Below are 13,140 nucleotides of genomic sequence, written 5' to 3'. Positions count from 1 at the left end.
GGGCCACCTTGGGTCCACTCTTTAACTCTGTGCCTCTGGGAGAGTAAAAACATGATTCATTGTGGTAGATATAGACAAGGAAAATAATATCCACAATGTATGACAAATCTTTACCTGTTGCAAGGTGTGGCCCTCTTTCACCATCATCCGGTAGCTTTGGCTATGGGATTTCCCAGGCAACAGAAGCAACTCATCTAGCACTATGTGCAAAGCCCTGCTCATGTAAACTGGTTTAGTGCCGCCATCTTGTGGTATAACTTTGTGTGCATCACGTAAAAGACGGCTATCCACACTAAAACCCCTAAATTAGCCATTGAAAGGTGGACCTTGCATTAAGAATCAACTTAGAGGCAACAAAACATTTAGAGAGGAACTTTATTGAAAATATGAGAAATTGTAAAGTCAGCATTGCTGCCCATATTCCTTATCAAAACTACAACACATTTGCATATACAAAAAGCCTGTTGTCATCTTGCATATATGCTTTTGAAAAAGGCACTACGGAGATATCATAACCCTTGCCGTGTCAGCCATTTTGAAACATATTCTCCTGTTAACTGCACATAGATAATGAAATGAGTCATATTGACTTTATAAATAAATGCATTATCATTCTCGTAAATGTTCCTTTCATGTGAATGGCAGAAAGCTGTTGTATATTTTTTTTTATCAAACCTTTATTTATCCAGGAAATCCATTGGAAACATCAGGGAATGGAGGCCCATGCAGTCGCAAAGGCTTTCTGTCATATGTTGGCCTCTGGATAAACATGGTCATTCATTCAGTGTAAAATGGTCCTCTTTTTAAAAACAGTTTGTGTATCTTGCTGTGTCTTTCTCTCTAGCGTGTAGGGCCGCCCCCTCTCCTACATTCATGCATTCTGTAGGCACACATGTAAAATATCCCTGGAACACACAGAGCACGTACAGGTTAATGGACAATGGACATTGCATCAGAATCCAGCTGTAGACATACCCTCCCTTCAGCCACTACCCCTCAATCAGGTCTGATGGATCCAGACAGGCGTCAGTAATATGATGCAGCCAGGCTCCCCTAACCCATTGGAAGGCTATGGAAAAACCATCACCATATTGCTTTTAACAATCTGGTCTCTTCAGATCTGCTAACACTGGGAGACTTGAGGGTTGATTGTTTTTGGACTGGGTTGGTTGAGTACTGTGATTGATCCTGTGTGTCAGTTCTTACCTGCAAAGAAGGTCATGAGCAGTGCCACCCAGCCCAATATGTAAGACCAAGAGAAACGCCAGTCACTGAAGCGCTTGCCCAGGAAGTTCACTGTCACACCCGTGTAGATGGCCATCGCCAGCAGAACAAATAAAGCTGGGAGAAGGAAGGGGGATATAAGAGGTGAAAATACTGCACAAAACTAGTGTGTGTGTGTGTGTGTGTGTGTGTGTGTGTGTGTGTGTGTGTGTGTGTGTGTGTGTGTGTGTGTGTGTGTGTGTGTGTGTGTGTGTGTGTGTGTGTGTGTGTGTGTGTGATATGAGACTCACTGGAGATGAAAAACATGATCCCTGCAGCGAAGGAGCGGTTGAACCTCTCGAAGGCGGAGAAGTGGGCAAAGGAGAGGATGCCCGCAATGATGCCCGCGAAGCACGACATCCCGGACAGGATCATTAAGGCCCGGGTGGCATTCCAGTACGCTAGAGGGCAACAGTGAAAGAGGTGTGCAGGGTGACATAACAGAGGCCTTTGTCAGATGCATCCCTTCTTCCAGCCAAGAGTGAAAATGAATGGTATTGTAGTGTCATGCCCAGACACTAGGTGGTAACATTTCTCCTCATGTTCAAGTCAACATTTGAACATTTAGCACACTCTCTTATCCAGAGCAACTAGGTTTAAGTGCCTTGCTCACAGGCACATCAACAGATTTTTCACCTAGTGGCTCAGGGATTTTAACCAGCAACCTTTTGATTACTGGCCCGACATTCTCAGCAACAGGTCTCTATCATGAAGTAAAGCAACCATTTATTACGTTTCTGCCAGTGAATGGATGCACTTAGACCTTCCCTTCCATCAGACCAAGTCAGACTCATTTAAATCAGGTGGTCATTGCTATCCCTCTGTATATAATCTATATCCTTCCATCCCCTGACCCCTCGATGGTGTGTGGTCTCACCGATGCTGTCCGTCTGCATGTAACATTTGCCCGACATGCAGTACCTCCAGAGGCCCTGGTGGGCGTAGCTGCCTGACAGGCGGTACTGCATCCAGTAGTCTGTTGCCATTGAGACCACCAGCAGGATGTTCCCCACCATGGCACAGAAAAGGCCCCCGCCCATGAAGCTATGCATCCTGAGAGATGCTGCTGTGGCTGCTGCGTGGTACCTGATACTGCACGGGAAGAGGAGGGATAAACACACCTGGATTATATGGCAGATGGACACTCAGTTTGCAATGGTCACCTCATAGCTCCTGATATTGGGGAGGAGATGAGGGAGTTAGACACACCTGTACTGATACTGGGGAGGAGATGAGGGAGTTAGACACACCTGTACTGATACTCGGGAGGAGATGAGGGAGTTAGACACACCTGTACTGATACTGGGGAGGAGATGAGGGAGTTAGACACACCTGTATTGATACTGGGGAGGAGATGTGGGAGTTAGACACACCTGTACTGATACTGGGGAGGAGATGAGGGAGTTAGACACACCTGTATTGATACTGGGGAGGAGATGTGGGAGTTAGACACACCTGTACTGATACTGGGGAGGAGATGAGGGAGTTAGACACACCTGTATTGATACTGGGGAGGAGATGTGGGAGTTAGACACACCTGTACTGATACTGGGGAGGAGATGAGGGAGTTAGACACACCTGTACTGATACTGGGGAGGAGATGAGGGAGTTAGACACACCTGTACTGATACTGGGGAGGAGATGAGGGAGTTAGACACACCTGTACTGATACTGGGGAGGAGATGAGGGAGTTAGACACACCTGTATTGATACTGGGGAGGAGATGTGGGAGTTAGACACACCTGTACTGATACTGTGGAGGAGATGTGGGAGTTAGAAACCTGTATCTGTATGATATGATCTTTATAGCACACACTCATTATTCCATGCTGTTGTCATGACGTTGGCCTGTGGGGTAGGTTTTTGACAGTCATAAATATCTCTTCCCCCCCTTTTTACTCTCTCTACCCTACTGAGGTTACATTTGCCAAAGCCTTGAATAACAAAGAGATTCTGGGAACATCAGAAGGTGGGGGGAAATTAACTATATTCTGGTAATCCAACAAATGGAACATATGCAGTGGTACTTAATGAATATGATGTTCGGTTGTCATCTGAGACATTCTCATCAATGATAAGATGACAAACTCTACAGTGTAAAGTCTTCACATCAGAGTTATCGGATTCACATGGAATTGTTGTTCAATTTAAATGTTTGAATATGAAATTATTCGTGATGGGATGAAATGTGATTTTAGCTTCTAAAATGTGAGATTTGGGTTTTCATAAGATAGGGCTCTGCTCAATCAGTGGCCCACCCCTGTGAAGGGACATGGGCTATAAAACTTTTCAAGCACGCCCTCCTCTCCCTTCCTATATCACGACAATATATTGACGACAATATAACCTCATGTTCCGAGGACGTGAGGACGACGGTCCTATGCCAGAATGGTTCAGGTAATAACTACAGAACGAAGCTAACATCAGCGTGAGCTTTGGTTGCGAAAGGTATGAACTTTGAACTCTTATTCACTACAGAAGTGATACCTCCTAGCCGTTGAGTTAGCAACAGCAGATGCAAACGTGGGCTAGGAAGGAACAGACAGAGTATCCCGTCTATCACCCAACGACGTTACTACAACGTATCCAATTGACAACCAGAGACTATCTTCAAAGGACTCGGTTGGGCAACACGGCCTCCCATCTACCACCAACCTACCGAAGCGCAGCTCAGAGTAAATATTTAATATTTATTGCATTTTTCTTTTCCAAATGGGCGGTAATTTAGAATGCATAAGATACTGTATTTACGATAGCACAGCTTCTTCCCATTGTTCCTCAGTCTTCCCGCTCTTTCACTCAAACCCAGCCCCTTTTCTTTTGTGTAACAAGCTGTCATATCTGTTCCGCCCGCTAGGGACGTTTTATTTTATGAGGTCATTTGTAATCAAGTTATGATTTAATTATGTGTATGTGTAATTCTGTGTGATTAGTTAGGTATTTAGTAAATAAATAATTAAACCCAATTTTGCATAGTTGATTCAACTTGTGAGCCAGGGTTCGTGCAGATAACAAAGAATTTACCACTTTCAGATGAGACTGAATAAAGATGACGATTAATATTGACTGCTATTGATGTAAAATATTACTAGGTCTTTAAGAGGTCTTTAAATATTCTTTTGTGGTGCCCGACTCTCTAGTTAATTAAATTTACATGATTAGCTCAATCAGGTAATATTAATTACGGAGAAATTATTTTATAGAATAGCATGTCATATCACTTAATCCGGCATAGCCAAAGACAAAACACTGGGATGCAGACTTCAATAGAAACATTAATAAGTTTAGTACTTGTCCTGACACTGGGGAAAAGTGTGACATGGTGACAGTGGACAACAAAATCGAAAAGACAAAGTACAAATCGCCGCGTATCAATGATCTCAAATCATATCAGTCAAAAGTTTGGGCACAACTACTCATTGCAGGGTTTTTCTTAATTTTTACTATTTTCTACATTGTAGAAAAATGGTGAATACATCAACACTATGAAATAACACATATGGAATCATGTAGTAACCAAAAAAGTGTTAAACAAATCAAAATATATTTTAGATTCTTCAAAGTAGCTACCCTTGTCTTGATGACAGCTTTGCACACGCTTGGCATTCTCTCAACCAACTTCACCTGGAATGCTTATCCAACAGTCTTGAAGGAGTTCCCAAATATGCTGAGTACTTGTTGGCTGCTTTTCATTCACTCTGCAGTCCAACTCATCCCAAACCATCTCAATTGGATTGAGGTTGGGTTATTGTGGAGGCCAGGTAATCTGATGCAGCACTCCATCACTCTCCTTCTTGGTCAAATAGCCCTTACACAGCCTGGAGGTGTGTTTTGTCATTGTTCTGTTGAAAACAAATGATATTCCCACTAAGCGCAAACCAGATTGGATGGCGTATCGCTGCAGAATGCTGTGGTAGCCATGCTGGTTAAGTGTGCCTTGAATTCTAAATAAATCACAGACAGCGTCACCAGCAAAGTACCCCCACACCATCACACCTCCTCCTCCATGCTTCACGGTGGGAACCACACATCCTCCGTTCACCTACTCTTCGTCTCATAAAGTAACAGGGTGGTTGGAACCAAAGATTTCAGATTTGAACTCATCAGACCAAAAGGACAGATTTCCACTGGGCTAATGTCCATTGCTCGTATTTCTTGGCCCAAGCAAGTCTCTTCTTCTTATTGGTGTCCTTTAGGAATGGTTTCTTTGCAGAAATTTGACCATGAAGGCCTGTTCTCCTCTGAACAGTTGATGTTGAGATGTGTCTGTTACTTGAACTCTGTGAAGCATTTATTTAGGCTGCAATTTCTAAGGTTGGTAACTCTAATTAACTTATCCTCTGCAGCAGAGGTAACTCTGGGTCTTCCTTTCCTGTGTCGGTCCTCATGAGAGCCAGTTTCATCATAGGTATTGATGGTTGTTGCGACTGCACTTGAATAAACTTTAAGTTCTTGAAATGTAATGATGCACTGTCATTTTTTCTTTGCTGATTTGAGCTGTTCTTGCCATAATATGAACTTGGTATTTTACCAAATAGGGCTATCTTCTCTGTACCACCCCTAACTTGTCACAACACAACTGATAAGAAGGAAATAAATTCCACAAATGAACTTTTAACAAAGCAACCTGTTAATTTAAATGCATTCGAGGTGACTACCTCATGACGCAAGTTGAAAGAAAGCCAAAGCTGTCATCAAGGCAAAGGGTGGCTACTTTGAAGAATCTCAAATATAACATATATTTTTATTTGTTTCACACTTTTTGGTTACTACATGATGGACTCCATATGTGTTATTTCATAGTTTTGATGTCTTCACTATTATTCTACAATGAAGAAAATAGTAAAAAACTAAGAAAAGCCCTTGAATGAATAGGTGTGTCCAAACTTTTGACTGGTACTGTAAATTACAGAGCTGATATTCAGGATCAGTTGTGCTCACTCATTATAACTACTTTATATGATGCTATGGCAAACACAATAAATGAGAAACAACCAAAGCTTGACAGCTAGAATCAAAGCTTGACGACTAGAATCAAAGCTTGACGACGAGAATCAAAGCTTGACGACTAAAGACATGCCTAGTGAATATTACCTAATTTGAGCAATTTTCATTTTGTATGTACAGTTGAAGTCGGAGGTTTACATACACCTTAGCCAAATACATTTAAACTCAGTTTTTCACCATTTCTGACATTTAATCCTAGTAAATATTCCATGTCTTAGGTCAGTTAGGATCACCACTTTATTTTAAGAATGTAAAATGTCAGAATAGTAGTAGAGAGAATGATTTATTTCAGCTTTTATTTCTTTCATCACATTCCCAGTGGGTCAGAAGTGTACATACACTCAATTAGTATTTGGTAGCATTGCCTTTAAATAGTTTAACTTGGCTCAAACGTTTATGGTAGCCTTCCACAAGCTTCCCACAATAAGTTGGGTGAATTTTGGCCCATTCCTCCTGACAGAGCTGATGTAACTGAGTCAGGTTTGTAGGCCTCCTTGCTCGCACACAGTTTTTCAGTTCTGCCCACAAATTGTATATAGGATTGAGGTCAGGGTTTTGTGATTGCCACTCCAATACCATGACTTTGTTGTTCTTAAGCCATTTTGCCACAACTTTGGAAGTATGCTTGTGGTCATTGTCCATTTGGAAGACCCATTTGTGACCAAGCTTTAACTCCCTGACTGATGTCTTGAGATGTTGCTTCAATATATCTACATCATTTACCTGCCTCATGATGCCATCTATTTTGTGAAGTGCATCAGTCCCTCCTGCAGCAAAGCACCCCACACACAACATGATGCTGCCACCCCCATGCTTCAAGTTGGGATGGTGTTCTTCGGCTTGCAATCCTCCCTCTTTTTCCTCCTAACATAACGATGGCCATTATGGCCAAACAGTTAAATTTCTGTTTCATCAGACCAGAGGACATTTCTCCAAAAAGTACGATCTTTGTCCCAATGTGCAGTAGCAAGCCGTAGTCTGTTTTTTTTATGGCGGTTTTGGAGCAGTGGCTCCCTCCTTGCTGAGCGGTCTTTCAGGTTATGTCAATATTGGCCTCGTTTTACTGTGCATATAGATACTGTTGTACCTGTTTCCTCCAGCATCTTCACAAGGTACTCCATTCGGTTTATTTTTTTATTATTATTATTTTTTTTATCTGTCGGCCCCAGCCGCGAACTCAGGCTCTGTGTGTAGTTAACTGACCCTCTCTCCCCAGTCATCGCCATTTTACGTGTTGTTGTTTTAGCTGATTAGCTGTTGTTGTTTCACCTCACCAAAAATCAACGGTGATTACTTTATGCCTCGCTGTATGTCTCTCTCATATGGCAATATGCCTTGTATACTGTTGTTTAGGTTAGTTATCATTGTTTTAGTTTACAATGGAGCCCCTAGTTCCACTCATTATACCTCTGATACCTGCTTTGTCCCACCTCCCACACATGTGGTGACCTCACCCATTATAACCAGCTCATCCAGAGATTATTATCATCACTCAGTGCCTGGGCTTACCCCCGCTGTACCCGCACCCCACCATACCCCTGTCTGCACATTATGCTCTGAATCTATTCTACCACGCCCAGAAATCTGCTCCTTTTATTTTCTGTCCCCAACGCTCTAGGCGACCAGTTTTGCTAGCCTTTAGCCGTACCCTCATCCTACTCCTCCTCTGTTCCTCGGGTGATGTGGAGGTAAACCCAGGCCCTGCGTGTCCCCAGGCACCCTCATTTGTTGACTTCTGTGATCAAAAAAACATTGTGTAGTAACCAGTAACCATGAGCACAACCGTTCCTTGAATTTAACTGGCGGCTTTATTCTGTAGTTTTAGTCAGAATTATCACCTTCCGTGAGAACTATAAAGTAAATGAAAAATACAGTTAAGCACACTCTTACAACCTTCTTATCTTACGAGTGACTTATTAGCTTGGTATAACTCTGAAGTGCTGACATACATAAACAGTTTAGCCGGAGATATAACAGTATCAGATTAAACACATTAATAAAGCAAAAATACGTCATTGGCTGCTTATTACAGAAGGGAGGAAATCAAACTTCACACTTATTATTCCTGGAATGAATTCACACTTCATCCTTAATTATTATAACGTTACCATCCTAACGTACACGCTTAAACTTTTACGAACTACACCTGATGACATGAAAACTTAGCTAACACAGCGCGGGATTGCCTTCCCTCCAAAGGTGTGTCGCTACAATACTGTCCCCGTTACAACAGTTATTAGCTACGTAGTTCCGCTTGTCTTATTTCCCCCGCATAGCGAACACGTAAACAATTCAAACAAAAAACAACATAGACTTACAGGTTACTTGTCAGTTACACCTTGGTTTCATGCATGTCAACATCAGAAACCTCCTCCCTAAGTTTGTTTTACTCTGCTTTAGCACACTCTGCCAACCCTGATGTCCTTGCCGTGTCTGAATCCTGGCTTAGGAAGGCCACCAACAATTCTGAGATTTCCATACCCAGCTACAACATTTTCCGTCAAGATATAACTGCCAAAGGGGGAGGAGTTGCAATCTACTGCAGAAATAGCCTGAAAAGTTCTGTCATACTTTCCAGGTCTATACGCAAACAGTTTGAACTTCTAATTTGAACCTCTCCAGAAATAAGTCTCACACTGTTGCCGCCTGCTATCGACCCCCCTCCGCTCCCAGCTGTGCCCTGGACACCATTTGTGAATTGATTGCCCCCCATCTAACTTCAGAGTTCGTTCTGTTAGGTGACATAAACTGGGATATGCTTAACAGGCAGTCGAACAATCTAGATGCCCTCAACCTCACACAAATCAACAAGGAACCCACCGGGTATATCCCTAAATTCGTAAATATGGGCACCCTCATAGACATTATCCTGACTTGCCCTCCAAATACACCTCTGCTGTTTTCAATCAGGATCTCAGCGATCACTGCCTCATTGCCTGTATCCGCTATGGGTCCGTGGTCAAACGACCACCCCTCATCTCTGTCAAACGCTCCCTAAAACACTTCTGTGAGCAGGCCTTTCTAATCGACCTGGCCCGGGTATCCTGAAAGGATATTGACCTCATCCCGTCAGTAGAGGATGCCTGGTCATTCTTTAAAAGTAATTTCCTCACCATCTTAGATAAGCATGCCCCGTTCAAAAAATGCAGAACTAAGAACAGATATAGCCCTTGGTTCACTCCAGACCTGACTGCCCTTGACCAGCACAAAAACATCCTGTGGTGGACTGCAATAGCATCGAATAGTCCCCACGATATGCAACTGTTCAGGGAAGTCAGGAACCAATAAACGCAGTCAGTCAGGAAAGCAAAGGCTAGCTTTTCAAGCAGAAATTCGCATCTTGTAGCTCTAACTCCAAAAGGTTTTGGGACACTGTAAAGTCCATGGAGAACAAGAGCACCTCCACCCAGCTGCCCACTGCACTGAGGATTGGCGACACGGTCACCACTGATAAATCCATGATAATCGAAAATGTCAATAAGCATTTCTCAACGGCTGGCCATGCCTTCCTCCTGGCTACACCAACCCCGGCCAACAGCTCCGCCTCCCCTGCAGCTACTCGCCCAAGCCTCCCCAGCTTCTCCTTCACCCAAATCCAGACAGCAGATGTTCTGCTAGAGCTGCAAAATCTGGACCCGTACAAATCAGCTGGGCTAGACATTCTGGACCCTCTCTTTCTAAAACTATCCGCCACCATTGTTGCAACCCCTATTACCAGCCTGTTCAACCTCTCTTTCGTATCGTCCGAGATCCCTAAAGATTGGAAAGCTGCAGCAGTCATCACCCTCTTCAAAGGGGGTGACAACCTAGACCCAAACTGTTACAGACCTATATCCATCCTGCCCTGCAAGTCTTCAAAAGCCAAGTTAATAAACAGATCACTGACAATTTCGAATCCCACCGTACTTTCTCTGCTGTGCAATCCGGCTTCTGAGCCAGTCACGGATGCACCTCAGCCACGCTCAAGGTACTAAACGATATCATAACCGCCATCGATAAAAGACAGTACTGTGCAGCAGTCTTCATTGACCTGGCCAAGGCTTTCGACTCTGTCAATCACTGTATTCGTATCGACAGACTCAATATCCTTGGTTTTTCTAATGACTGCCTCGCCTGGTTCACCAACTACTTTGCAGACAGAGTTCAGTGTGACAAATCGGAGGGCATGTTGTCCGGACCTCTGGCCGTCTCTATGGGGGTACCACAGGGCTCTTGGGCCAACTCTTTTCTCTGTATATATCAATGATGTCGCCCTTGATGCGGGCGATTCCCTGATCCACCTCTACGCAGACGACACCATTCTGTATACTTCTGGCCCTTTTTTGGACACTGTACTAACTAACCTCCAAACGAGCTTAAATACCATACAACACTCCTTCCATGGCCTCCAACTGCTCTTAAACGCTAGTAAAACCAAATGCATGCTTTTCAACCGTTCGCTGCCCACATCCGCCTGCCCGACTATCATCACCACCCTGGACGGTTCCGACCTAGAATATGTGGACAAATATAAATACCTAGGTGTCTGGCTAGACTGTAAACTCTCCTTCCAGACTCATATTAAACATCTCCAATCCAAAATCAAATCTAGAATCGGCTTTCTATTTTGCAACAAAGCCTCCTTCACTCACGCCGCCAAACTTACCCTCGTAAAACTGACTATCCGACCGATCCTCGACTTTGGCGATGTCATCTACAAAATAGCTTCCAACACTCTACTCAGCAAACTGGATGCAGTCTATCACAATGCCATCCTTTTTGTTAACCAAATCACCTTATACCACCCACCACTGCGACCTGTATGCTCTAGTCGGCTGGCCCTCGCTACATATTCGTCGCCAGACCCACTGGCTCCAGGTCATCTATAAGTTTATGCTAGGTAAAGCTCCGCCTTATCTCAGTTCACTGGTCACGATAACAACACCCCCCCGTAGCACACGTTCCAGCAGGTATATCTCACTGGTCATCCCCAAAGCCAACACCTCATTTGGCCGCCTTTCCATCCAGTTCTCTGCTGCCAGTGACTGGAACGAATTGCAAAAAAAAAAAAAGTTGAAGTTGGAGACTTTTATTTCCCTCACCAACTTTAAACATCAACTATCTGAGGAGCTAACCGAATGCTGCAGCTGTACATAGTCCATCTGTAAATAGCCCACCCAATCTACCTACCTCATCCCCATACTGTTTTTATTTTACTTACTTTTCTGCTCTTTTGCACACCAGTATCTCTATTTGCACATCGTCATCTGCTCATTTATGACTCCAGTGTTAATCTGCTAAATTGTAATTATTCGCTCCTATGGCCTATTTATTGCCTACCTCCTCATGCCTTTTGCACACACTGTATAAAGACTTTCTTTTTTCTACTGTGTCATTGGCTTGTTTATTGTTTACTCCATGTGTAACTCTGTGTTGTTGTCTGTGTCACACTGCTTTGCTTTATCTTGGCCAGGTCGCAGTTGCAAATTAGAACTTGTTCTCAACTAGCCTACCTGGTTAAATAAAGGTGAAATAAAAAAAAATAGGTCCTTTGCTCTTTTCGCACCAAAGTACGTTCATCTCTTGGAGACAGAACGTGTCTCCTTCCTGAGCGGTATGACGGTGTGTGGTCCCATGGTGTTTATACTTGCGTACTATTGTTTGTACAGATGAACGTGGTACCTTCAGGCGTTTGGAAATTGCTCCCAAGGATGAACCAGACTTGTGGAGGTCTACAATTAAATTTTTTCTGAGGTCTTGGCTGATTTCTTTTGATTTTCCCACAATGTCAAGCAAAGAGGCACTGAGTTTGAAAGTAGGCCTTGAAATACATCCACAGGTACACCTCCAATTGACTCAAATGATGTCAATTAGCCTATCAGAAGCTTCTAAAGCCATTACATCATTTTCTGCAATTTTCCAAGCTGTTTAAAGGCTCAGTCTACTTAGTGTATGTAAACTTCTGACACACTGGAATTGTGATACAGTGAAATATAACTGAAATAATCCGTCTGTAGACAATAGTTGGAAAAATTACTTGTGTCATGCACGAAGTAGATGTCCTAACCGACTTGCCAAAACTATAGTTTGTTAACGAAAAAATTGTGGAGTGGTTGAAAAACAAGTTTTAATGACTCCCAATCTAAGTGTATGTAAACTTCTGACTTCAACTGTAGCTGAGTCTTAAAATGAGACCTGTTAACATATATGAACATGTGCTCCAAATATAATAAACAAACATTGTCATGGAATAGACGTTTACAACTAGCAGCGTTAAACATCAGCTCTTTTGCCAAGCACTTAATAAATTGCGTTTGATCAAGGCTTAGTCAACCACTAGTTCACCATTGTCTTTACCTTTAAGACTTCAGTTCACCATTAAGTTGAGTAACTTATTCTTTGGCACAACTATACATTTCTATCAAGGTAACATTATATAGATATATTTAGGATGTCCCTTACCTTGTTTCTTCAGTAAAAGTATGCTCTTAACCGTCTACCTTTCTAGGGAGAGAGGGTAGAGGGAAAGAGAGAGAGAGAGAGAGAGAGAGAGAGAGAGAGAGAGAGAGAGAAGGAGAGACGTTGCAAGCCGAGGAGGGGAGATAGGAGAATGAAAGAGAACTCCATTGGGCTGAATTCCAAAAAGTTATCCCCTCTGTTTTTTCTGTTGATGGAAGCAGAATCCTTAAACAATCGGTTCCTATGTAACGGATGTACTATTGAGTGGGGCACGGGATCACGTGACCCCCTCAGTCCTTTCAGTGTGGGCAGCTGGGATGGGGTCAGGGGGTTAAGGTAGGGGCTTTGGCTGGGGGGCTACATATCCTTTATGTTTGTATTTGGTATGTTCTAGAATTGTGGGTGTACATAGGTATGAAGTACTGCTGGAAT

General features: G+C 43.1%; 1 protein-coding gene across 1 annotated transcript; it reads right to left on the bottom strand.

The window, feature by feature from the left end:
- Positions 1 to 420: 420 nt before the first annotated feature.
- On the bottom strand, positions 421 to 12,814 carry LOC139373751 (lens fiber membrane intrinsic protein-like). The gene is made up of 5 exons (XM_071114687.1): positions 12,712 to 12,814; positions 2,141 to 2,355; positions 1,515 to 1,664; positions 1,207 to 1,341; positions 421 to 905 (listed from the first exon to the last, which is right to left on the bottom strand). Exons 2-5 carry the CDS (start codon positions 2,313 to 2,315, stop codon positions 841 to 843), a joined length of 525 nt encoding a protein of 174 aa, XP_070970788.1. The 5' UTR covers positions 2,316 to 2,355; positions 12,712 to 12,814; the 3' UTR covers positions 421 to 840.
- Between the last annotated feature and the right edge of the window lie 326 nt (positions 12,815 to 13,140).

The sequence above is a fragment of the Oncorhynchus clarkii genome, chromosome 18, assembly GCF_045791955.1.
Source record: "Oncorhynchus clarkii lewisi isolate Uvic-CL-2024 chromosome 18, UVic_Ocla_1.0, whole genome shotgun sequence".
NCBI lineage: Eukaryota > Metazoa > Chordata > Actinopteri > Salmoniformes > Salmonidae > Oncorhynchus > Oncorhynchus clarkii.
Note: the sequence above shows the minus strand (reverse complement) of the source record. Positions and strands in the feature narration are given on the sequence as shown.

Excerpts from the sequence above, each read along its gene's own strand:
- LOC139373751 (XM_071114687.1), bottom strand. The coding sequence starts at position 2,315 with ATGCATAGCTTCATGGGCGGGGGCCTTTTCTGTGCCATGGTGGGGAAC. Across the intron at positions 1,665-2,140 it reads CATGCAGACGGACAGCATCG|CGTACTGGAATGCCACCCGG; the intron begins GTGAGACCACAC and ends GTTGCCCTCTAG. Across the intron at positions 1,342-1,514 it reads GATCATGTTTTTCATCTCCA|CTTTATTTGTTCTGCTGGCG; the intron begins GTGAGTCTCATA and ends TCCTTCTCCCAG.